The sequence below is a fragment of the Cynocephalus volans genome, chromosome 17, assembly GCF_027409185.1.
Source record: "Cynocephalus volans isolate mCynVol1 chromosome 17, mCynVol1.pri, whole genome shotgun sequence".
NCBI classification, from domain to species: domain Eukaryota; kingdom Metazoa; phylum Chordata; class Mammalia; order Dermoptera; family Cynocephalidae; genus Cynocephalus; species Cynocephalus volans.
Window position 1 is genome coordinate 9,664,559 of NC_084476.1, and position 26,040 is coordinate 9,690,598.

Below are 26,040 nucleotides of genomic sequence, written 5' to 3' on the forward strand. Positions count from 1 at the left end.
CCTGCCCAGGAGGCGCGGCGAACTGTTGAGGAAGCGGGGGGTGGAGCGGGGCGGGGCGAGGCGGAGGGGTGAGCTCGGGGGCGTGGCCTTTTCGGCGCGGGCGCGGGCAAATGGGGCGGGGCGGAGCGAGGCAGGGCTCGGGGGGGGGCGGGTCCGAGGCGGGGAGAGTCCTGTCCTGTGGGAGGAGCAAGCGGTGGAGCGGGGCGGGTCCGGGGGCGTGGTCTACAGGTCATGCTCCGCCCCTGGAGTCCTTCTCTGAGAGCTCCGAAGCTCGGTGGCTGAGAAAGGCGGGAGCCGCAGGGCTAACGAGGTCCCCGGGCTGCAAGCGGTGACCACGGGGAACGATGACTGCAGTGGGCCGAAGGTGTTCCGCGCTGGGGCCCCGGGGGTAAGTGACCGAGCTGGGCCGAGGACGGTCAGCGCGGGGTCGGAGTGGTCTGAGTGGGAAACCTGTGCCCCTGGGGCAACTAAAAAACCCAGGTGTGGATTTAGCTTCGGGGACTTTTCTAAGCCAGCTTTTTTTGGTTGTACCTCTGTCCCCTCCCTGCCCTGTGCAGGCCCAACATCTACTCATCTACTCCACAACAGCCTCAGGAGAGAGGTACTATTATCACCGCCATTTTATAGATGAAGAAAGGTTTGCTTGTCCAGTTGGACACAACTAGTGAAAAAACCGGATTTAACACAGCCTTCCTGGCCCATGCTCTTATGGCTGGCCAAGTCCTCTGAGAAAGGTGGTGTCTTGAGAAACTTTGAGAATGCCAAGTCCAGGACCTAGCACAAGCCTTCCTCCCCAGTGGGCAGAGGCCTGGTGGTCCTGGCAGTGCCTCTGGCATCAGGCTTGGCCTGGAGTTGATGGAGGAAATGGAGAGGCTTTGCCTCCCACTCTCATAATCTGAACTGTCCAGGGATCCTGAGGGGGTTGGGGTTAGCAAACCAGATTGAGCCCCCTCCTGTTGCCCTGGGACCCAGTGTCCCACCTGCCCTCTACGGACTGTTGAACATTTCTTCTGGGAGTCCCTGAACCTCAGCCCTGTGCCCTGGAGTCAGGAGAGCAGCCTTGTCTGTGTGATCTCAGATGAGCCCTGCCCAGCTTGGGCCTTGGCCTCCCCAATAACCCAGATGGGCATGAGATGGTCTCTAAATGTCCATCCAGCTTGGGAGGAGGGCATTTGAGAATTGCTAGTGAGCAAGATGGGGGGTTGCCATTCCTGAGTATCCCGAGGGGGTTGTCCCAGGGAGCAGCCTAAGCTGGGGGAGATGGTATACGTCCCCCACTGCCTGGGAAGCAGGGTGCACCTGGAGCAGGAGGAAGGAAGGGGAAGAGGTGAGGCTGCAGGAGTTTCCTGGTGCCCTGTTCCCTGCTGAGATCACGGGGACAGGAGGAAGGAGGGAGGAGGGGCCTTTAGATGCTGAAGAGGAGAGCACCGGCCTAGCCTGCCTTCCACCCCCACCCCCAAGGACCCTCAGCCTTCTGCATGGAAATACCCTGGCACTGTCCCCTCCCTCTCAGTCCATGTTACAGAGGAGAAAGCAAAAGCATGGTCAAGGGAGGGAGGCCCCCAACATGCCTGACCCCACCCACACCCACACAGGAATTGTCAGATGGGGGTTCCACCAGAGGTGATCACAAGTGGGCACCTACCACACCAGCCCTGCGAAGTTCTTTGCTCCATTCTCCAGTAAGGAGATTGAGGCTCAGAGAGGGGAAGGGACACTCCTGGGGTCCAGAGAGACTGAATGTTGGAGCCTAGATGTGATCCCAGGACTGACCAACTCCCAAGCCCAAGCTCTTAACCACTAAGCCACATTCCAACCGCTGTCAGTAAAAATTTACCATTATTTCAAATGACTTTCCATAATCCACTAGAAGGAAGGCTAGGAGTCCATTTTACAGATGTTGAGGTTTTGGGAGGTTAATAACTTGCTCAAGATCACACAGTTAGTTGAGTTGGAATTTCATTCATTTTACTATTTACTGAGGTGCAGCTATGCTCTAGACACTGTTTGAGGCTCTGGGAGACAGCCGTGAGCACAGCAGACAAAACCCCGGCCTTGTGGAGCCCCCATTCCAGTGCGGGGGAGAGAGATAATAGACAAGATAGATGAGCTGTGTGGTCGACTGGAAGGCAGAAGAGCTATGGAGAAAATCTAAAATCAAGTTGGGGAATTGGTCTTGGGCAAAGGAGCGAGTGCCTGGTGGTGGCAATTTAGGAAAGTTAGCCAGGAAAGAAGTTTTGCTGAGCAAGTGATGTCTGAGCAAAGGAGATGAGGGAACAAACGCTCTGGCTCTCTGGGAGAGTGTCCAGGCCAAGGGAACAGCATCCTCTGTGTGTTTGAGGAACTGCAAAGAACAGAGATGGGGAGTGCAGGAGGCACGGCCAGAGAGGAAAGGGCTCGCATGGCGGTGCAGGGCCTGGCTTCGACTCCCAGCAACCTGGGCACCGCTGCAGGCCCCGAGCAGAGGAGGGCTCGGCTCCGGCTTGTGCTTTAAGAGGCCCTCTCCTTTGAAGGGGCTCTGCGCGTAGGTCTGCTTCACTCCGTAGTGTCTCACCCAACTGTCCTTTGCCATCCACCCCCACTCCCAAGGGGGCTGTTTGAAGGAAACTGAGATTTGGAGAAGGTAACACTCTGTAGGAGAGCTGGGGGCACCCTGGGTTGCCCCTGCCCCAGCCCTGGTGTCAGGCACTGAGAACAGGCCAGCACCCCCCCCACCCCCCAACCACCAATTCCTTTTGGAATGTTGATTCTGGTCCAAGAATTCCCCACTCTCCCCAGAGTCCCACGACCCTCTCGGCCCTGCAGAATGACGTCAGCTGCTGGGCATCTGGTAGCGATTACCCACTGGGGGAGGGGGTCGTGGTGGGCCCAGCCTGTGCAGCCTCATCAGGCTCTGGGCGGCTGGTCCTTGTCTTCCAAAGAGGCCCAGCTGCTCCTGGCTCTCATTTCCTGTGGAGACTTTCTCACAGTCCCTGAGACCCTTTGACGCCTTGGGCTGTGGGAACTGGGCTGTCTCAGGAAGGATGGGCTGTCCCCCCTCCCCCAGTTGGAGCCACATCCCCCCGAAACCTCCAGAGGATCCTGTTTGCAGGCTGCTGGACCCATGTGGGGTGAGGGCTGTGGAGGACACAGTGGTCAAATACATCAGCAGCTCGGAGACCCACTGACTGTTCGACAGTGAGCAAGTCCCTTCCCCTCTCTGAGCCTCAGTTTCCCCATCTGTAAATTGGGGTCAATAACAGCACCTGGCTCACGGGGGTCATTGGAGGACTGGGTGAGATGGCAGGCAGAGCACTTTTCTTGGACTTTGCCCAAGGAAGTGCCAGTAAACAGGAGCTGCTCCGCTATAGAGGAGGAAACTGAGGCCCAATGAGAGGGGCTTGCCCAGGCCCACAGCTTCCTACCTCCCCGCCGCGGGCCCTCTGAAGAGCCCCAGAGGGTCTTCTCTCTGTCCACTCCACCCCATTTCCTCTTCCTGACATTGGCTGTGGGCTCCTGGCCTGACTGTAGTATTATTTTTCTTTGTCCCCCCTCCCCAGTTTCTCCCCATCTCTACCCAGGAGTGGCTCCCAATTTCTGGGGGAGCCTGTCCCATGTAAGGAACAGAACAGAGAATTTGATATCGGGTCAACCGGGTTCGAGTGTGAGCAGCTGTGTGCCCTGGGTTAGGTTACAGGCTTCATTTTCCTCCCCTGTAAGGTGGGGCTTCGAGATCACAGACGTTCACTCAGCACTCGGTAGATGCTCGGCCCTGTTGCTCTTCTCCAGCAGGCTTTGAGTCTCGGTTAGCAGCTCTCAGGGCTCAGAATCCACCACTCTGCCCAGGGAAGCATGGCCTGTTCTGCCCTCTCCTGCTGGACAGCTCAGCCCAGGCAGGGAGGCAGAGGGCGCAAGATGTGGAAAAGGTGCAGGATGACTTGGCACAATGGGGGTCCATCTTTGAGGGGGTGGGTCCGGGCAGGGTCTAAAGGCAAGAGCCTTCCCAGCAAGGAATCCCACAGGCCCTATAGCTGGGTGTCCCGGGAGAGATGGGGCTTTCCATCCAGCTCTCTTTGCCCAGGGCCTTTAAGGACTAAATGTGGAGCAGGCAGACGCCTGTTGCTTCTCTGCCACGGAGAAGTGAGATTGGACTAAAGAAAGGAAAGAAACGGCCCCCAGGAGGGGCAGGGTGGGAGTCTCCATGGGCGGAGGCTGGGGCCCCACAGGGGCGAGGGAAACTTGCACACTCCTTCTCATGGCCCCTCTGAGGACAGAGATATGACAAGCCCATTCACAGATGAGAAAGCTGAGCCTCCGAGAGCGGAGGGCAAGGAGTGGGGGTGGGTTGGGGGTGGGGGAAAGCTGAGAAGCAGGTGGCAGAGGTTGGGAAAGTCTCCATTCAAGGTATGACCAGACTCCAAGGCCCTAGGGAACAAACTGGGGACAGAGAGGGCAGTCCTCTGCAGAGGGCAAGGCCACCCCTGGTGAAGGAAGGCCAGGGTGGGGGCAGGACTGCAGCCTCTCCCCAGCACTGCTCCTATGGGATCCCTGGGGGAAGCTCACCCTTCCTTCTGGCCCAGAATGGAGGCCCTGAAGGTAAAGTTCAGATTTAAACATGCACTGGGGAAATAAAGGATAATAGGGTTTAATTACTGCTCATTAATCCAATTAATTAAGCTAATGTATGCAATAAGTGGTATTGGTTATCAGAACACATCAGTTAATACAGGCAATTAAAGGGATTGGTTATTTAAATAATTAATGTGGCTGATTAATGGGACTGATTTAGCTCAATTGTCTCTATTATTTATTAATTGATTTCACCACTAATATTAGAGGGGAAGTGTCTTTTAAGTCCGTAAAATAAGGAATAAATAAAGTAATTAATGGAGCTGAGTTTTTACAAACGGATGCTTTGATTCCTGGACTTGATCATTATGATGAGAGGGAAAGTGTTCTAGAAATCTCCAAGCAAAGTGAGATTGAAGGCTAAGTAGGAATTACCCTGACCTGCGGTGAGGGAGAGAGGACATTCCAGGTACAGGGAGCATCATATGCAAAGGCCCTGAGGCCGGAGGAGCAGAGCTCGTTGGAGGAAGAGCAGGGGAGAGAGGAAGGATGACTAGTAGAGGACTAGACTTTGTCCTCGGGGCTGCAGGGGGCTTCTGTGACATTCATTCATTCAAAGAAAATGTTTCTTGTGTGCCTATTGGGTGCCCAGTACGAGTGCTTGCCCTGGGGAGGAGAGAGGCTTGTGTGAGGTGGAAGGTGTGGCGGGTCAGATGAAGGCCTGGGACAAGCAGGCAGGGGAGGGCGGCGGAGTGTTGGGAAGGTCACACTTTCAGAGGCCGTGGTCAGGGAAGGCCCCGCTGAGAAGGGGACATTTTAGTGAAGACCTGAAGGAGGGCAAGGAGGGGACCCAGGAGCCATCTGAAGGAAACGTATTCCACACAGAGGGAACAGAACGTGCCAGACCCTGGGGGGTGCGTCCAGGGGGCAGCGAGCACGAAGTCCCGCTGGGCTGAGGCCACACCCGAGGGCAGCAGGCAGTCGGACGCGAGCCGGGAGGAGGGCAGGAGCCGGTCAGTGCAAGGCTGCTGGGGGGACCTGGGCTCTCACTGTGAGTGCAAATGGGGGCCCACCCATGGGTTGAAGCAGATGAAAGCCATGATCTGACCTTCATTTTAACAGGACTGCTGTGGCTGCTGGGCTTGGGGAGGAGAACAGGTCGCAGGGGGCACATATGGAGTCAGGGAAGCCAGTGGCAAAGGGGAGGCAATAGTCCAGGCAAGTGATAGCAGCGGATTGTAAGTGGACATGTTGACATTATGTCTTGAAAATCCCGAAGTGTTGCAGAGTTGCCTGGTGAGGCGATGAGGTTGAAGTGCAGCCCCAGGCTCTCGGCTTCCTGGACCTGGGCCTCTGCCCTGAGCCCCTCCCTGCTGACTCTGGCCACCCCACCCAGGCCTGATTCCTGGTGCAGGCACCCCCATCCCAAGGCTCTGCCCCAGCCCCAGAGTCTGAGGGGAAGCGGATAGGAAGCAGGAGGAAGCTCTGGGTCGATCTCAGTGTCCTGGCCAATCTGTTCCCAGCAGTGGGAGGATTTCCGGGCCTGAATGGCCGGAAATGTTGGGATGGGACACCTCACCCAGGAAGAGCGGGTGGAGGTGGGCAGGGGGAGGGGTCCCTACTCCACCTCACTCAACTGCTGCTGGACAGACAGAGCCCAGATGGCTTTGGAAGCCTCCTGTTGCCGGGCTGCAGCTAGAGGGACTATGGTTAGAGGTTAGGAGGGACTTTCTAGGAGGAAATTTTAGCAATAATGAAGCTCAGAATCTTAGAACAGGAAGAGCTGTCAGACAACTTCTCAATGAGGAGCCCCTGGCCTCAGGGGCTGTGGGGAACCCACATTTTTTTTTTTTGCTCAGCTTTCTTTTGTTTTAACTACTAGGCTCCTGTATTTGAGGAAACACTCCCCGCATGTTTGCTCTCCCTTTCCCATTTGCGGATGGGAAGACTGAGGTCTTTCCTAGCAGGAGAACCAGTAGCCAGTCTGATAACATTAGTAACAAAGATCGTGGCTAATACTGGTTGTTTACTGTTCATGCGTTCCTTGAGGCAGTATTTCTTGAGTTCCTGGTGTGTGCCAGGCGCTGTGCTGGGATTGGGGTCAACGGTCAATATGACAAGTCACTGTCCTTATTATCCGATGGAGGCATCAGATAATTAACAGTCACCAAATAAATGTAAAGTGGTCATTTCCGGCAGGGATGGGAAAAATAGAGGAAAATAAAGCAGGGTTGGCGACAAAGAGTGAAGGACAAAGGGCTATTTAGGTGGAGTGGTCAGGGAAGGCTTCTCTGTGGAGGTGACATTTAGCAGAGCCCTGAATAAAGCGGGGTAAGCCACAGGAAGATCTGAGGGGGAGCATTCTAGACAGAGAGAACTGTGAGTGCAAAGGCCCTGGGGCAGGAATGAGTGGGCAAGGAGGGCAATGTCGCTGGGGCAGGAGGGACAGAATGAGCTAGGGAGACATGTTGGAGGGTTGGCCAGGTGGGCAGTTGGGCACTACCAGGCCACATAGAGTATTATGGGCTGGGGAATGTGTGACCTGGCTTATGCCTGGTTTTCTGGCATGATAATGGCACCTCTTTACTCTCATAAGAGAAGAGAAGCTCTGGTTTGGATGATAAATTTCATGGCCATGGATGGGAGTTTAGATTTTGTTCTTCCAGAGATGGGAGCCCTGGAGGGCCAGTGGTGCACAGGTGCCGTGGCCTGCTCAGGCTGTAACCTTAGGCACTGTCTGGTGGCGGAAGCTGACCGGGGATGTGCAGGTGGACCCAGGGAGCCTGAGAGACGGCTGCTCTGCACTCCACAGGAGAGATGAGGGTGGCCCATCCTGGGCGGGGTGGACACACAGACAGAAGTGGTCAGGATCAGTTCGGAAAGCAGAGCAGCAGGATTTCCTGATGGGTTGGGTGCAGAGTGCGAGCCAAAGAGGAGGCACAGAGGACCACAAGGGTTTTGGCCAAAGCAGCAGGCAGGATGAAGCTGACATCAACTGAGATGGGGAGGATGACATGGGGAGCAGGGCACGGGCCAGAGGATGGACAGGTTCGAGAAGGCTTCAGACATCCCAGGGGAACCGTCAGGAGATAGGCGGGTTATGAGTCTGGCTGAAGGGGAAGTTCAGGCTGCATCAGATTAGGGATGGTCTCTAAGGCCATGGACTGGGGGAAGTGGCTCACGGTAACCCTCACCAGGAAGGATGACATTTTTTTGGCACCCTGGGAAAGCAGCCACCTCTGGCCTCTGGCCTTTCCAGGCTCCATCCCGGCCATCCTGAAGGCAGAGGGAATCAATTCTGTGGCCTGCTGTCACCAGCAGTGGCTCTGCAGTGTGCTGGGCAGCTGCTGAGTGCTTCACCATGCACTACGGTGAGAGTGGAAGGTGGGAGAGGAAGCAGAGCCACAGCTTCGGCCCCTCCAATGTTTAGACCCAGGGATGATGGGGGTACTGGGTGCAGTGGGGAAGGCAGGGAGAAAGAGAAAGGAGGAGAAAACCAGGGGAGCGTGGCATCCTGAGCCAGGTGAAAGTGACTGAGGAAGAGTCCCTGTGTTAACCGTGTAATGTTCATTACTCCCTGAGTCCTTCCAACAACTCGATTAGGCAGAGGCTGTTATTATCCCTGATTTGCAAATAGGGAGCCCAGGCTCAGAGAGGTGAAGGGACTCACTCAGGGTTGCACAGCTGGACAGTGGAGGAGCAGCCAGGCCAGCAGACTCCAGCAGGTGCTGTCAGCTGCAGTGCCCCTTCCTGCCTTCAGGATGAGTCATCTGGGGCTCCGAGGGCCAGGTGCTGGCCCCAGGCAGGTGGGCAGAGACTGGTAGCCAGGGAGCCAAGCAGGGCTGGGGACACTCACCTCTCTTCTCTTCTTCCAGGTCCGCTGGAGAGGTGGAGGCCGGCGGGGACTACGTGAAGGTAGGAGGGGCTGGGCTGGGGGTTGGTCGGGAACACTGGAGGGCTCAGAGCCTGGTCCCTAAAGGGCAAAGCCCTCTTTTGACCCTTGTTAGGAGCCAGACCTCATTTTCTGTTTCTAGGAGGAGCGGGTGTAGGGAAGGAGGCAGTGCTGGAGGCTGGTTTCACACTCAGCGTCTTCTTCCCAGGCCTGTCATTCTTTTCTGGGCCCAAACTCGGGGCATCTCAATGTTTATTACCCCAGACCCCACCCACCTGCCTGCTGGACGGGGCCCAAGGGTGTCTCCATGCAAAGGCTGCAGCACTCCTGTCCCACCCAGTCTTTGAGCATCTACCATGTGCTGGTGTTGGGAGGTGGGAGCGGGAAAGGATGACTCAGTTCTTCATCATGGATAATGGGCACAGCTCACACTTAGCAAGAGCTTAATTTATCCTGGGCACTGGGAATGTCAAAAACTCAGTTTTGAAATAATATGATAATAATAACAATACTAACATTTTGAGTGCCTACAGTGTGCGGCCCCTGTGCTGGCTACTGGGCACTGGAGGGGTGTTCTTTACGTGAATGAGGTCTTTGACCTCTTCCTTCATCACTGGGCAGTAAAGGCCTTCTTGTGCCCATTTACAGATGGGACACTTGAGGCCCAGAGAAGTGCAGTGACTTGCCCACAGTCACACAGCTATTACAGGCAGAGCTGGGATTGCACCCCAAGTTTGATGCCAGGACTATAGAAAAAGCACTTGGCCTCCCACCACCAGGAGCATCCCTGCCCGCCCAGCCAGGCCCCTGTTGAGTGTTGAGCATACAAAGGAGGGCCAGGAGCCCCAGGCCCTGCATTCAAAGGGCTCCTGGTCCATGTGGGGACCGGGGCAGAATCACACAATGGTTTGGACTTGTGTTTTGTGATCCATCAGATTCAAATTCTAGTCCCAGATTTGCCACTTACTTGCCACTGACTTTTGGTGTGTGCGTTAGCTCTCTGAGCCTCAGTGTTCACCTATGTAAAATGGGGGTGATAGTGGGCCTCTAACCTGGGGTCGCTATGGGCTCAGTGAGCCCATGCCCATGAGCAGGGGACCTGAGCCTGGAACAAGCCAGGCTGGCCTGGCTCCTGACCCCAGGGACCTTCCATCACCCCAAGATGCTACCTGTGAAATTCTGTGTAAGCGACCAGTAATGAGGCAGCAGGGGAGGTGCTCCAACTGTTGCCCTCACCATCGCCAGGGGGCTTGAGAGGGGGTCACTTTCAGCGGCGGGTCTGGGAAGGGGGAGATGGAGGGAGGCTTTCTGGAGGAGGAGGCATTGAAGCCAGACCATTGCAGTTGACCAGGAACATTCACCAACATCTCTCCCTGAATGAAAAGCTGGAAAGGAGACAAAGATAAGCAGAGATGGGCTGGAAAGTGGTCCAGGCAGAGGCAAGAGTAAGGCCAAAGTCTGACAGCAAACTGGGCGACCCAAAGGAGCACAGCCCAGGGCTGCAGCAGCTATGGCTGAAGCTGCTTCTGGAATCCAGGCCGCAGCTCATCTTCTAGAACCTTTGTACCACAGGGGGAGGAGGGCCACGGGGAGAACTAGCACCAAAGCTGGCGGGTGGAACACACAGGGGGTGTATTTCAGCACCCCACAAATCCCAGCTGCCTAGCCAGGCAGTGAAATGCTGTGAGGATTGTTAGCTTTATGTTTTTTCTTTAGTTTATGGGGTTTTAAAAATGCAGGGGTTTTGTTTTGTTTTGTTTTGGGGGGGTTTGTTTGTTGGTTGGTTTTTAACATTTCAAAAGAAATAATACCTGTCACTGGAACTTATTAAACAGTCTCCCAAAGGATAAAGCCAAAAGAATGTTAGTTTTAGTTTCAGTGCTCAGATGAGGATTGGAATCAATAGTCAGTTTCCAAAAGTCCATTCCTGCCTTGAACATCTTTGAAGAGTGATCTTCCAGAACTCCAGAGTCCTCAAACTCCAGAGTTCTTAGAATCCTTTGATTCTAAGGCAAAAATGTTTGAATTCCAAAACCGTAAAATTCCAGGTTCCATGCTCAGAGCTTCAGATGTATGTACAGAAAACAAATAACTGAGGCCCAGAGAGGCGGACTCCCCTACCTGAGGTCACACAGACTGTCAGAAGGATTTGGACCTCAGGCCTGACTAATGAAGAATTAGCAACACCTCTGCATTGAAGAGCTATGATTCTAGGACAAAAAGCCCATATTCTAAGGCACTAAACTTGAAAATAATAGCATGCGTTTATCAAGCACTTACTTTATGCCTGCAATTTATATGCATCAGCAAAGCCAATACTCATCAGCACAGGTATTCGCTGCGTTTTCCAGATGCGTTTTCCACAGGAGTAAATCGGGGCTCGCAGAGGAGGGGCTGGTGGGAGTAGGCGCAAGAGAAGAGGCCCGGAGCTGAACCCAGGTTGACCCTCTATCCGTAGAGCTTTACTGGCTCTCTGAACCCCCAGAGTCTGTCAGCCGAACATCCCACGATTCCCAGCAGAGTCTGATTCCAAATCAGCAACGAGAAATCTTGGGCTCTGGGAGATTTCCTGAGGCCACAAAGGATTTGGTCAAACACATACAGGGATTTTTCCAGCTTTAGATACGATGTAATTCAAAGTCCCTGCGGGCTCCCGGTCGGTGAGGGGTACAGCGAGTGGGAGAGGCAGAAATCCCCCTCGCCGGCCCAGGGGTCCCCACCCCATCCCTCTGCCTCCGTGACGCCCCGCTTTGCAAGTCCTCCGCTTCGCGCCCCCTGCCGCAGGCAGCCCGAGCGCGCGGGACTGGAGCGCGGGGGCCGAGGGGCTGGGAGCTGGGGGCGGGCGGAGGAGGAACAATGGCCCCCTCCCCTCCCCGGCCGGCTGGAGGGTGGGGTCTCCCCGCCCCGCCTCCCCGCTCCTCCCCTGACAAGGCGATGAGGTAATCGCGCCGCCGAGAGGCACGCGCAGCCGGTGCCCAGCCTGGTCTGTCCCCGCGCCCCTGCCCCGCCGGCCGCCGCCCCCCGCACCGTCGCGGCCCCGGCCGCCCGACCCCACCATGACCGAGCGGTGCAGCCTGTGGAGCGCCCTGTCGGCCGCCGCCTGCTGCTTCTACCGCGGCTCCTTCGTGCAGGTGCAGGTGAGGGGCGGCTCGGTCCCCGCCAGGCGCGCCGGGCTGGGACCCCCGACCGCTCCGCCCGGGGCCTCGAGAGCCGCAGCCCCGCGGCGCCCGGCAGGGGCGGCGGGAGGGGGCGGGGTCGCGGTCGCGGTCGCCCCAGCCTCACCTCTGGGCGCCCGGGCGCTAGGCGGGGTGAAGGTCCCGCAGCTGCTCCCGGGACTCCGGGCTGCGGGGGATGCCGGTCCGGTCCTGCCTCTTCCGCAGGAGGGAGCTGAGCTGGGGCTGCGGGTACCGGGAGACGGGGGCCCCGGCGCCCTGCCGGTCCTCCAGCCGGCACTCCGGCCCCTGCGGCTGACCCGGGCAACCTGGCTCCCCATTGTAGCGGGGGCGCGGGGCTGGGGTCTGGAGGCCGAGTGAGGGGCAGGAAGCCGGGGGGATGCTGCGGGTGCCAGGGCTGGGCCAGAGCGCCCGCCACCCTCCTGCCCTCTGGGTGGGCTCGGGCGCGCCTGGGGCGCGGGTCTCCCAGCCCAGCTGTCCGGACAGTGGGGACGCCGCCGCGGCGGTGAGAGGGTTAAACGGAAGGGGGTGGAGGGGAGGACCCGGTCCCCGCCTCTCTGCGGAGCATCGTCTGGGGATGGCTTGGCTTGGGGTTGGGATACCGAAGGGAGCAAGAGGGGGCTTGCCAGGCGCGGGCCGGTGAGGGGGTGAAGACGCTGACCCGGGGTCTCTGCGCTCCTGCCCCCCGATCCCCCTGGGAGACGCGGGCGCGTCCCCTCTGCGCTCCCCCGGGCTCACACACACGCTCCGAGCCCGCCTGAACGCGGCCCGGCGGCGCGGAGCGCAGCATCCCCGCACCGGCCAATCAGGCGCGCGCAGGCCGGGAGGCGGTGAGATCATCTCTGGCCAATAGCAGTGCGCCGAGCGCAGGGATGCTGCATTCGCGCCCCGGCACCCCCCAACTCTTGGGAGCTGGGGACCCCAGGTCGAGGGGGAGGGGAGGGCACAGGGACCCTAGGGTACCCCTCCCTCGGGTGTGTGACAGGACCAACTCTGTCTGGCCATTGATTAAGGGCTGGAAAAGAGGAGCCCTGTCTCCAGCCCCCTTTTACAGATGAGGCTACCCAGGCCCAGAGAGGGGAAGTGACTGGCTCAAGGTCACACCATGGCAGAGTCTTGGGGCCGGGCTATTTAGCACACAGCCTCCTCTCCTTCTCTGCCTTCTGTCACTCTAGCTCCAGCCGTGGAACGGGGGAAGTTCTCAGTTGCATGCTCTTTGTGAGGAAGGACCCCAGAAGGTGAGGGTAGTGGTTCCCTTTTTTCTGTGACTCCCTCTCTTCCCTCCCCAGGGCTTGGTGTGGTATGAGAAGGAAGGCCTAGGCTGGTGGGAGCACTACAGAGTGAGAGGAGGGAGGCCAGGGACCCCAAGAACAGGGGACCCCTTGGAGAAGCGTGGGGATCTGAGAAGGCCCAAATCCCAGCCCAGCCCTGGGCGTCTCTTTCCTTCCAGGGTATGAGTTTCTAACAGGGGCAGGGGATGTACAGAATTCCCATCCTCAGGCCCCGCCCTCCCCTGAGTACCTGTGCACACCACCCACTCCCACCGTCTGTCCCCAGAGCCCTGCAGGCTCCTCAAAGCCCAGATTTTCAGGGGCCCACCAGCAAGCTGCTCTTGCCCCATCCATGCCCACCTCAGAGTGTCCCATCGTCTTCCCAGGGTCTTGAACTGGCATCCTCTCTGACCCCTCTGTCCTCTTTCCCCACATCCAATCAACGGCCATCTCAACACCCCTTCCCCCACCCCATCTCCCCATGCCACACCCTGCCCTGCCATTGCCTGGTGAACACTAGGCCACTCTCCACAAGCAGATCAAACCTGCTCCAACACTTAAAAAACTGTCTGTGCCTCTGCTGTGGCCTCCGGGTAAACCCGAGCTTCCCAAGGCAGCCTGCAGCCCTGCCACACCTGCCTCTACCACCCACAGCCCCTTTGAAGCTTCTCAACCATCTCGCCCCTCCCCCAGCCCTTGGCTCTGCCCACAGGGCCCTGACTTTGCCCCTTTCCTCCCAGAAGCCCTTCCCTGCCCACCTGCTGGCCCGCCCTCCTCATTCTGGTGCTTTTGCTTGGCTTATCCAGTCCTTCCTCAGGCCTCAGCAGAAACATCACCTTTTTGTGGAAATGATCCCTGACTGTCCCCTCCCTAGGTTGGGGCAGGGGGGTCAGCTCTCTGTGCATCTCTGAACATTCAGAAAACTTGGAATCAATTGACAGTGTCAGCACGCCCCCTGCCCCCAGCAGACGACCATCCTGGTCACCACGGGGCCTCGGCCCCAGTACAGGGCCAGAGTAGGGGCTTTGTCAATGTTGAATGAATGGAGTTAGAGATTCTAGATCTCTGGAGATGGAAATCATAATGTCTTGGGAGTGGTGTAGATTGGGATGAACTGAGGCGGTGTGGCAGTAGAGGAGTGGAGAATGGAGCTGTGGAGTTAGGATCTGAGACCTATGGGAGGTGTGAGGAGGCAAGGAGTGGACTGGAGGACCCTGGGCCTCTGGAGAAACAGGGAGTCCCAGGGAGAGACTCAGTTGGGGCAGAACCAGGCCTTTTACTGCCCTCCCTCATCCGACCTGCCTTCTGGCCACTCTGGGGCCTGGAATTGGAGGAAGGGAAAGGAAGGAATGTCCCATGTCCTCACAGTGACAAGGATGTCTGTGTGCTAGTTGCACTGCTCTGGAGTGTTGTCTCTTTTCATTCTTGCAACAAGGTGAGGCAGGTTTTGTCATCATGCCCATTTTACTGAGGAAGAAGTTGAGGCCCAGAGAACTCACACGGCACAGTCAGGATTGAACTGGACTCTGCTGGGGTGCACCTGGCAGTGGGGCCTCCCCTTCCTCTGCCCTTAGAGCTGCTGGGATCTGTCAGCCTCCAACGTCAGTAACCTAGGAAACCAGGAATCTCCTCCTTGGGCAGGTGGAAGGGTGGAGTACTGAGTATTATCTCCAGTGAGTGACTTTGGGCTTCCCTGCTGGGACACAGTTTCCCTATCTGGCAAAGATTGCAAGAGGAAAAGAGCCTTGGGAATTGTAGTGCGCAACGCAGATGTCTTTGTGGAGTCCTCTGTGTCCCTGTTTATGGCTGGTCCCCCCTCCCTTATAGTATATAATTTACCATCCCTGTCCATCGAGCTTTGTTCTGGTCCTTCCTTTGCCTGTGGTACCTGCTGCCTTACCTCCGAGACTCACCTGTAGAAATCATCCCTCCACCCACTTCAAGATTATTTTGGTGTCCTTGGTGCATAATGAGTTTACTTATTGCTGTCTCCTCCAGGAAGGCTTCCTAGACCCCTCCACCTCACCCAGACTTAATCTCCCTTCTGAAAGCCACCGGGCTCTTTGGCGCTGTCCAGTACTGTGGTGCTGACCGCAGTGTGCTCAGATGCTTACATTGCTTTCGACTCTCCTCTTAGCCTAGGGGCTTCCTTCAGGATAGGGCTTGGTTTTTTTTACCACCACTCACCCCTGGTGCATAGCACAGGGCTTGGATTGCAGTAGGCATTGTTTGGTGGAATTAATTGAGATTTATTCACTCCTGCTGGGATAGGAATCCATGGCTAAGGACCTTTCTGGTGCCTGTGCCTTAGAGTTCCCAGAGTCACAGAATAGGAGTTCACCTGGAGTAGGGCGAAGTTGGGAGGGAAGGAGGAAAGGGGCTTTGAACTAGGTGCCAACTCTGCTGTCTCCCACGCAGTTTTCCAAGGAGAAGTACATCCTGGACTCCTCGCCAGAGAAACTGCACAAAGAGTTGGAGGAGGAACTCAAACTCAGCAGCACGGATCTCCGCAGCCATGCCTGGTACCATGGCCGCATCCCCCGCGAGGTGAGTGGGCTCTGAGCTGGGATCTCAACCCTGAACTCTTCCACCCACTGCCTTGGCCAGCCCGACCGCCAGAGAGGCTGTGACCCATTGCTTGGCAGGTTCAATCAGAGTGGACTGGAATGAGGTGTGGCTCTGACATTTACTGACATGTGACCTTGAACAAGTCACTTCACCTCTCCAAACTTCAGTTTCCTCCTCTGTAAAAGGGAGGATAATAATAGTACCTACCTTGTACGGTTGTTGTGAAAATTAAATGAAATAAGGCAGGAAAAGTACTTAACATGATGTCTGACACCAGTGAGCTTAATGAATGTTGGCCTTTGTTGTTATTATTATTATTATTATTATTATTACCATTATTGTTACTGGTCTATACATTAGTCTCTTGTGTGTTTGGTTAGTGAGTATCAGGCCTTGGGCTACTCAGTTTGGGCAAAGTTGAGTTTCTGGGCTGAGGTGACTTTATAAGCCACATACTTGGGCTGATAGATCACCTGTTTCTTCTTTCATTCACACTGAAAATCTTTGCCCAGCACCAACTCTGCCAGGCCCTGTGCTGGGCACCAAGAATGCAGAGATAGAAGAGGTGGTGACTTCCCTTGAGAGCTGGTAGCCCCGGGTGGGGGCTGACAGGTAGGCAGCTAGTCAGAGCCCAGTGTGATATGTGAAAGAATGGAGTGCCCAGCATGAATGCAGGCGAGCCCCAAGGAGGGGACACTGAGGAGGGAGGCCTTTGTGAGATGGATAGGAGTTCTCCGGGTGGGCAGGTCAGGAAGGGTGTTTTGGGCAGAGAAAGCAGCTTGAAGGTGCAAAGGCCCAGAGGTGAGCCAGAGCACTGGGTGTTTGGCGGAATGAGGATTGAGAATTCACTCTGCTCAGTGGGAATGCTAGGAAGGGGCGACCCCTAGCTCCTCCACACCCTGGGGCTCTGTGACTTCCATTTCAGGGTGTCCTCTCATTCCTGAGCCTCTGTGCCCCAGACCCAGGGCCTCTGCCTGAGGTGCCCCTCTAAATCTAAATTTGAAGTGGTCGTGTATCCCTACTTCAAAGCTTCAGATGTCAGATGTCTCTATTTACTGGGTTCTCCATGCCCTGCGTCTGGTCTCAGTCCCCCTCCCCCACCCCCAATCCCGGGTCTCTGTGTCCCCTAGACCCCAGGTCCAGCCCTCTCCTGGCCCCACCCTACTCCAGCCTAACCATGCCTCCTGCAGGTCTCGGAGACCCTGGTACAGCGCAACGGCGACTTTCTCATCCGGGACTCACTCACCAGCCTGGGTGACTATGTGCTCACGTGCCGCTGGCGCAACCAGGCTTTGCACTTCAAGATCAACAAGGTGGTGGTGAAGGCGGGCGAGAGCTACACCCACATCCAGTACCTGTTTGAGCAGGAGAGCTTCGACCACGTGCCCGCCTTGGTGCGGTATCACGTGGGCAGCCGCAAGGCCGTGTCGGAGCAGAGTGGGGCCATCATCTACTGCCCCATCAACCGCACCTTCCCACTACGCTACCTCGAGGCCAGCTATGGCCTGGGCCAGGGCAGTGGCAAGGCTGCCAGCCCCGCCAGCCCCTCAGGCTCCAAAGGCAGCTACATGAAACGGCGCAGCGTCACCATGACTGACGGGCTCACTGCAGACAAGGTCACGTGCAGCGATGGCTGCCCCACCAGGTTAGCCAGGACCCCATTTGTCAAATGGGGGTGTCAGTAATGAGCAAGCTGGTGAGAAAGGGGAGGCCCAGCCACACTGAGCTGGGGTGATTACTCTTCTGGAGCCTGAATGTGCAGGGTGGGCCGTACCGTGTGGAGGCCAGAACAAAGGGTTTGCAGGGCATCAGACCCAGGTTGCAGTCCCCACTCTGCCACTTGCTGGTTGTGTGCACTTGACCCTGTCACTCCTCCTCTGTCATCTCCACGTTCCTACCTATACAGAGTCCTTACTCAAGCAGCCCTCTCTGGCTGAGGGGGAGCCCTGGGTGCTGTCCCGAACCAGAGAAGGGGCCTGGTCCCTGCCACCCGATGCCACCACTTCCCACCCCACCTAGCCAGGCCAAGGCAAGCACTAGTGCAGAGGGCTCTGCAGTATGAAACTGCTGCACAGGGAATGTGTTGTTTTCAGTGACATTTTAATGACACCTGGTTGCCTCTGGGGCTGGGTGAGACCAGGCCCTAGATCCCAGGAAAAGCACCAGCAGCTAGTGGTTGGTGAGGCCCTTCTATGCCCGGCCTGTGCTGAGGGCTCTCTGTGCCCAATCTCATCGACTCCCACGTGCCCCTGGGAGGTGGGTCCTGCCACTTTATAGATGAAGAACAGGCTTAGAGAGGGAAACCACTTGCCAGAGAGTGGTAGGATCAAGATACAAACCCAGGCCCACTGACTCCAAAGTCTGTGCCCCTGTTTTCTATGGCCTTCCTGGTGGTTTGCAAAGAGATCTGCTGTCATATGTCACCAGCACTTGGATGGCTCGTCATGGATCCATCTCCCTGGGCCTGGGTTAGGTGCTTCCAGCCGAGGAATTGATGGATGGTTACCCTGTGTCAGCAACCACTTGGGCTGTGGTTTGAAGCCAGTGAACGTAATGGCACCAGAACCCACAGGCTATGTGTGCCTGAGGCATCCTGAGCATAGAGTGGGAGCAGTGAGGAGGGGCCAGGATGGCAGGCCTGGCTCCCTCGGGCTCCCCCCTCTTCCTGCAAGCCCCTCTTCCCAAAAAGTTCTCCAAATTGGGGGCAACATTCCCAAAGCTGTGGGCTGCACAAGGACTTCTGGCCCAGGTGGCAGTTGGGGGCTAAAATCCATCCTGCCCTGTGCCTGTCAAGCTGAGGCCACTAGTGAGGGGCCGTTTCTGCCAGAGAACAGGTGTGGTTGACTAATTTGCACAAAGTCACCTTGTGGGGTAGTGGGGTTCTGGCCTATATTCCCCTTCCCAGTCTCTCCTCCTGGGGACAGGAGGGACACAGAGGGGACTGAGAAGCCTCGGCTCAGCCACGTGCCTCCAAGCCTTGACCTCTTCAGCTGGTCTCAGCTTTGTGGGAGGAGATGCTGGTTAGGGGTGGGGAAAGAGAGCAGGATGATGTGGGGACAGAGACTGGAAACCAGGGAGTGAAAGCAGAGACCGGGTGTGCTGGCTGGGAGGCAAAGGTTCCCAGCTCTACTCCTGCTGCTGTGTGTCTTCAGTCCAGCCCTTCCTCCTCTGGGCTCCAGTTTTTGTCCCCATCAATTGGGAGGTTGGACTTGACAACCTCCAAGCCTTTTTAGTCTCTGAGGTTCAGGAGATCTAGGATGAAGGCAGAGGTGGGGTCCCCGAGGTGGGCTGAGGCCCCTGCCTCTGGGCACCCTGCTCAGGAGGCGTCTGCTCCACAGCGCATCCCTTCCCCACCCCCGGGACTCCATCCGCAGCAGCGCCCTCAGCATGGACCAGATCCCAGACCTGCACTCGCCCATGTCACCCATCTCCGAGAGCCCCAGCTCCCCTGCCTACAGCACTGGTATGGCCAGAAGCGGGGATAAGGGTAGGGGGGTAGGGGGGATCTGTCTTGGATGACTTCTGTTATGGACGTGTGGTCATGTGTGTTTCTCCCTCTTTTCTGAGAGCACTGCTCTGCAAGAACTTACTCTAAAAACCTGCTAGCTGAACTACGGATGTTGACATACAAGATATATCCATGGCTTGTTCATTCAACAATGATTTATTGAGCCCCAACTGGGTGGCATGCACTGTGCATAAAGTGCGTTCCCAGTGCATGCTCCAGAATCAATGAAGCCCGCTCAGAGGCACAGTGTGTTGTGGGACTGGGCTCAAATGCTGTGACGTGCTCTCTTGCAACAATTCTCAGCCCCCACTGGGTCAAGCTCCTGCCTCGCATGGTGTGCCCTGCCAGGCCCTGGGTGACAGTGTATCCCTGGTTCCAAATGGCCGGCTCAAACCAGGGTAGTCATGCTTTGTTTTTTGTTTTTCGTTTTTTGTTTTTTTCTTTTTTAAAAAAAAAGATGACCGGTAAGGGGATCTTAACCCTTGACTTGGTGTTGTCAGCACCACGCTCAGCCAGTGAGCGAACCGGCCATCCCTATATGGGATCCGAACCCGGGGCCTTGGTGTTATCAGCACCGCACTCTCCCGAGTGAGCCACGGGCCGGCCCCCTGTTTTTTTCTTAATAGACTATTTTTTAGAGCAGTTTTAGGTTCACAGCAAAACTGAGCAGAAAGTATGGAGCACTATGCTTTCTTATAAATACGAAGAAGGTTTCTATCATAGAAACATGCCACTAGTTCATTTCTGGAAAATTTAAAAAAGAAAAGAATGCTTTCAACTAGCCATATTGTCCACAAAGCAGGCAAAGTGTCATGAGGGAGGGGCAGTACTGGGGGAACCTTTGCCTAGGGAGGCGCTCTGTGCAGTGTCACTGTCTATATGGGTTGTCATAAATCCTTCCCTAGAAGCCAAGTTGCCAACTTTGTCCTAACTACAAACTTGCCTTCAAAACAATGCTCCTGAGTATAAAAGTTAAAACTATTTCCCAGAAATGATTTATTGGACAATTTCTAGACAATGTGGCATAGTACAGTGGCCCAGAAGCCAGGACTTAAATACCAGCTCTACCACTTGCTGTCTGGGTGACTTGGGCAGGTCGGTTTCTCTCTAAGGCTCAGTCTTCTCATCTGCAGAATGAGGATCATAAAAGTACTTATTTCACAGGATGTCGAGAGGGCTAAATGGACTAATGTGCAAAGAAGGATCTTGTGGGCAGTAAGAACTCAATAAATATCACCTCTGATTCTTGATGACAGTTTTACTGTTGTTGACCAGTAGGTCCCCAGTATGTTGCTAGCGCCTGGCACACAATGTGTACCCAATAAATCATGATTACTAGCTCATCGAGAAATAGTTCCATGTGGCACAATGAACTCCAGCAAGCATTCAGCTTCCCTGGATCACTAAAAGTAGTTCAGTGGTTCCCCAGGGCTGCAGCAGGGGCATGCAAACTGTGGGGTCCAGGTGATTTGAGTATCTCCCACGGAGGTCATCCACTCTGTTTGCCAGAGTCTGCTGGGCCTGGCCTCTAGCCATGAGGGGGGTGGGGATGTCGCCTGTGCAGAGTAGATGGGCCTGTCTTTTGGGGAGGGGTGAGGGAACCTCACTGGATGGGGACCTGTGGTAACTAGTCCTCTCTCTCTACCTCCCTGCAGTAACCCGTGTTCACGCCGCCCCCGCAGCCCCCTCTGCCACAGCACTGCCTGCCTCCCCTGTCACCCGCCGCTCCAGTGAGCCCCAGCTGTGTCCCGGAAGTGCCCCAAAGCCCCCTGGCGAGTCGGATAAAGGCCCTCACACCAGCCCCTCCCACAGCCTCTGCAAGGCCTCCCCCTCTCCATCGGTCAGCAGCTACAGCGACCAGGACTCTGGCCATTACTGCCAGCTCCAGCCTCCCGTCCGTGGCAGCCGAGAGTGGACAGCAGCTGAAGCCTCCAGCCGGCAGGCTAGGAGCTACGGGGAGAGGCTAAAGGACCTGTCAGAAAATGGGGTCCCTGAGGGGGACTGGGGCAAGGCCTTCACAGTCCCCGTTGTGGAAGCTACCTCTTCCTTCAACCCAGCCACCTTCCAGTCATTACTAATCCCCAAGGATAACCGGCCACTGGAAGTTGGTCTTCTGCGCAAGGTCAAGGAGCTGCTGGCAGAGGCGGATGCCCGGACGCTGGCCCGGCATGTCACTAAGGTTGACTGCCTGGTAGGTGCTGGGGACCCACAGGGGTGGGGGCAGCACCTCTGTCCATTAGCTTTTGGACAGGAGTCAGGGTGGTGAGGGCTGGCTCCCAAATTTATCAAGTGTTGCTGGTGGGCCTGGGTGCTGGCTCCATGGCTGCCCTTTACCTGCTCTTCCACTCTGGGCTAGTCATTTTCACTCTCTGGGCTTTCACTTTCTCCTTTTAAAAAGCAAAAAACAAGATATTCTTGCTTCCTCCAGATGTCAGTTTGGCACTGGAACCAGGCAGTCCTGAAACCGTGTCTGGCTTCCTCAGGCCCTTGGGGGCACTTCCCGAGTGTCCCAGAATGAGCCTGGTCAAAGTAAGCGGGCTGGTCCGGGAATGGAAGAGGCCCGACCGCCTGCCCCTTCCCCCTAGTGGACAAATAAGCAAAGACCATTACCTCGGCCCATAAATTGTCAATGCCTGGGCCTTTGCTTTGTATGAGTCTCTGACCGTCTAAGGATCCCAGTTCTCTCTATGCCTCAGTTTCTCCCTTTGTAGTTTGGGAGGAATTGATTACCTGGTTACACTGGTCTCACAGCTCAAGAAGCAAGAAAAGAGACCAGGCAGAGACGCTACTCGGAAGAGCACTGGGCGGGAAAGGAGGAACTCCGTTCTAGGTCTCGTGTGTGACCTTGGGCAAGCCCTTTTCCACCTTGGGTTTCAGGTTTGCCATTTGGAATAAGGGTGTCCTGCTCCTTAATCTTAACTACATATTCACATGTCAGGCACCTCGGGGCATTTCCTCATCTATCCCCCATTTCACAGGCTCACTCAGAGGTAGAATCCCGTGCTCCAGGTCAGAGGGTTAGCGGTGAAGCTGGGATTCAAACTCGGCATCCGAGCCAGGCTACCCTCTTAGGTAAAGCTCTCTGACTCCCAGATGGCTTGGGCAGGCCCTGACAGGAAATTAATCAGCCCTCTGGGCGTCCTTGCAGGTTGCTAGGATACTGGGCGTTACCAAGGAGATGCAGGCCCTAATGGGAGTCCGCTGGGGCATGGAGCTGCTCACCCTGCCCCATGGCCGGCAGCTGCGGCTGGACCTGCTGGAAAGGTAAAGCGCCGGCACGCGCAGGAGCCCCGGGCTGCCTCGCTCCCTCGGCCGTGGCCGGGTGGCCACTCCCAGCCTCGGCGCGGCTCCCAGGGGTTCTGGCCGCGCTTCCCGTCCCGTTGACCTCTCGGTAGCCAGCTCCGAGCGATCCTGCTTTCTTTCCCAAACACTGAGTTCTTCATCTCGCCTTGTGCATCCCCTTGACCGACCGCCCACTTGTCAGCCTGGGCCCCGCCCGCCAGTTCTGGGCTCTTGGTTCATTCTGAAAACAGCTCTGCCCGGGGATCTCCTCCGAGCCTGGCGCTCTGGCCCCGCCCCTAACTTCTTCTGGCCAATCAGAAGCCCTTAGCCTCGTTTTCCAGCCCTCAGGCCGCACCCCCTGAGCTCTTCGACTCTTTACACCCCGCCCCCCCCGCCCCGGCCCTTGGCGGCGCCCCCCTCTGTCCCGGCAGGTTCCACACCATGTCCATCATGCTGGCCGTGGACATCCTGGGCTGCACGGGCTCCGCCGAGGAGAGGGCGGCGCTGCTGCACAAGACCATCCAGCTGGCGGCCGAGCTGCGGGGCACCATGGGCAACATGTTCAGCTTCGCTGCGGTCATGGGCGCCCTGGACATGGCCCAGGTACGGAGGGGCCGGCGGAGAGCGGGCGTACGGTAGACTGTCCGGAAGAGCCCTGGGGTGTGTGCTTCTGACTTGACTGTGTATCGAACCGGGGAAGAGCTCTGTGAGTTTCTAGGCTGCAGTGGTGAAAGTTAAGCCGGAGAACTGAGTTCTCCCAGTGCTGACCGGGCTCGAAGACCAAGTCCTTCCCCTTTTCTGGGCCTCAGTCTCCCCACTTGTAAAATGAATAAGGAGCATTATATGAGTTTAAAGAATAAAAGTAAAATGACTATCACTTAGTGGGCACTGACTATATGCTAGGTAGGTGCTACGCTAAGCACTTTACCAGCACTGATTCCTCGAAATAGTCTCATGAGGTGGGTGCCTTTACTGTCCCCACTTTACAAACGGAGTAAATGAGACAGAGCAGTACTTGCCTAAAGTCACACAGTCAGAGGCTGAAAGAATTAGGGTTTGAAACAGGTCTGGCTGACTTCAGAGCCTGAGCCTTACGCACACTGCACTGCCTCTGCTGTGCCTAATGCATAGGACAGCAGGGTCACTGAGCAGTGTCCTGGGCCCCACTCCCAGCTCTGCTACTTATTTTCAGAATGACCTCAGGCCAGTCGTTCCCCTTGCTGAGCCTAAGTTCCCACATCTGTAAAATGGCTTGTGTGAGGGCTTCATGAGAGAAGTATGCAAAGCAGTCAGCTTGCCCTTGGTACCTGACTGGTGGCCATAATAACAATTATTATCTCACATCTGCGTGTCCACTCAGCAGGGTGGCCTGAGGCCAGTGGTCCCTGCAGGCCCCTTCCCTAGTTGGTCTCTCACAGTCTAATCTCTCCAGATTTCCCGGCTGGAGCAGACATGGGTGACCCTGCGGCAGCGACACACAGAGGGTGCCATTCTGTATGAGAAGAAGCTCAAGCCTTTTCTCAAGAGCCTCAATGAGGGCAAAGGTACCTCCCCCACCTTGCTGTGTGACCTTGGATGGGCTCCAAACCTCTCTGAGCCAGCAAAGACTCTCCTAGTGTGATAAGAGGATGACGTGAGCCTGACTGAGTTCTGTGCAAGCCATTGTCCCTGTGCTCACTTTCCGCACCTGGCAACTGTGTAAGATGTGTCCAGGTCCAGGCCAAGCCCTCGGGGTTGGGCCAAGACTGTAATGGGTTCAGCTGGGGAAATTAGAGAGGAAGGGTTTGTCCAAGGAGTCAGTGGCCCTGGGGAGTCTCTGAGACCTCAGTCAGGCCCCTTCCCTCCCATACTTCAGCTTCTGGGCCTGCAGTGGGTGGTGGGGACCCCCAGGGTCTCTAAGTGCTTGCTGTCTCCCTCTCTGCAGAAGGCCTGCCGCTAAGCAACACCACGTTTCCTCATGTGCTGCCGCTCATCACTCTGCTGGAGTGTGACTCAGCCCCAGCCGAGGGCCCAGAGCCCTGGGGCAGCACGGAGCATGGCGTGGAGGTGGTGCTGGCCCACCTGGAGGCCGCCCGCACGGTGGCGCACCACGGAGGCCTGTACCACACCAACGCCGAGGTCAAGCTGCAGGGTGAGTGGCCAGTCGCATTTTGGGGGTCCTTTGGGCCTGGGCCACCCTCCACCTGACTTCCCGCTCCCCTTTTCTGCAAGCCTCCGTTCACATTTCTCCATCCCCCGTCCTGCCCTGTCTCCCCAACTCCTCTATCTCATCCCGTTCCTTCGTTCACTCATTAGTTCAGCAAGGAATTGTTAGTTGCAGGCACCGGGTAGGGATGGGGGACGCACAGATGATGCAAAGAGCACCTTAAGTGTGTATCTTAGCTTTGCTGAGCCTCAGTGTTCTCATCTTTGAAGTGGGCATCCTATAAGCCTGCAAAATGTATATGTGTTTCTTAGAAAAAAATTTGGAACTTACAGAAAAATACAAAAAAAGAAAAGAAAAATCACCCAAGCCCTTAAAAAAAAATAACATTAATATTTTATCTTCTAGTCATTTTGAAATTGTATGTTGCAAATAGGACAAAGACTAGGTGCTAAACTGCGTGGTCATGTTCATAAACAAAACTCGTTGGATCCCTGGTGGAGCTGGGGGGAGGTCTCAATGAGCCGGGCCCTGAAGGATGGGGAGCCCTGGGAAGGAGCCCCCGCCTCCCCAACTGGATGGTGGTCCCCTGACTCTGTGCCCTCACTCTGCAGGGTTCCAGGCCCGGCCAGAGCTCCTGGAGGTGTTCAGCACTGAGTTCCAGATGCGCCTCCTCTGGGGGAGCCAGGGCGCCAGCAGCAGCCAGGCCCGGCGCTATGAGAAGTTCGACAAGGTCCTCACTGCCCTGTCCCACAAACTGGAGCCTGCTGTCCGTTCCAGCGAGCTGTAATCCCCAGGGACTTTCCCCTCTGCAGCTGCGGGCAGCATCAGGGACAGAGGGGCACAGACCTTTCCCCAGAGCACCCCAGGGACACTGTGATCAGCCCAAGAATGTTCTGGGTTCAACTCCAGAATCTCCCTTGCACCTCCAGGATCTTACGTGGACTCTAGGCTCCATCCCACTGCTACACATGCACCAGTCTCCCTTCAGGAAGAGCAGGAACTCCTGTTCCTCCCTCCAGCTTGTGCTGCTTCCTTCCCGCTGAGGTTCCCTGTTTCAAGCCATACAAGGCTCCTCATTCTCCTCCAGGCATCTGACCCCCAACTACACCAAGGCTTCCATCTTGCTGTAAATAAGTCTGTCTGTTCTGTAAATAGATGTACAGAAGCCATGTTCTTTCTTTCATATAATAAACTTTTATGAGTCTTTCTTCTGTCTCTTGGGTCTGGGGGTGAAGGAAGCATCTTTTCTCAGGTGAAAGTTGGAAAACTTCGTTCAACAAACACTTCGGGTTATTCCAGATTGTGCCAGGAGCCAAGGTTACAGCAAATACTAAAACCCGGTGCCTGCCCTTGAGGAGCTCACAGACCAGTGGGGGAGATAGATAGCGAATTCCAACCCACTGGGAGAAATACTGGCCGACCCCTGCTCCTACTTCATCCCCTGCCTCGTGGAGCTACAGCCGTAGTTCTCACAAACACAAACCAGGGGCCCAGGATGTTTGGGGTGGAAGGGCTTTTTGACTGGGAGCCCAACTGCCCTCTGGAAAACAGATCTGGAGGGAGAAGGGACTTTTCCTGGGTCCTAGCAGCAGAGTGGGGAAGGCTAAAACCTGGCTGGCCTGACCTAGAGTTCTTACCTCTTTTCTCTTCAA

The 26,040-nt window shown here is 56.2% G+C and overlaps 1 protein-coding gene across 1 annotated transcript; it reads left to right on the forward strand.

The window, feature by feature from the left end:
- Window positions 1-296: 296 nt before the first annotated feature.
- On the forward strand, window positions 297-25,551 carry SH2D3C (SH2 domain containing 3C). Its single transcript, XM_063081841.1, has 11 exons — window positions 297-388; window positions 8,424-8,463; window positions 15,303-15,431; window positions 16,643-17,097; window positions 18,791-18,915; window positions 20,616-21,151; window positions 22,109-22,224; window positions 22,674-22,845; window positions 23,675-23,786; window positions 24,167-24,373; window positions 25,000-25,551. Exons 1-11 carry the CDS (start codon window positions 345-347, stop codon window positions 25,173-25,175), a joined length of 2,112 nt encoding a protein of 703 aa, XP_062937911.1. The 5' UTR covers window positions 297-344; the 3' UTR covers window positions 25,176-25,551.
- Window positions 25,552-26,040: the final 489 nt, after the last annotated feature.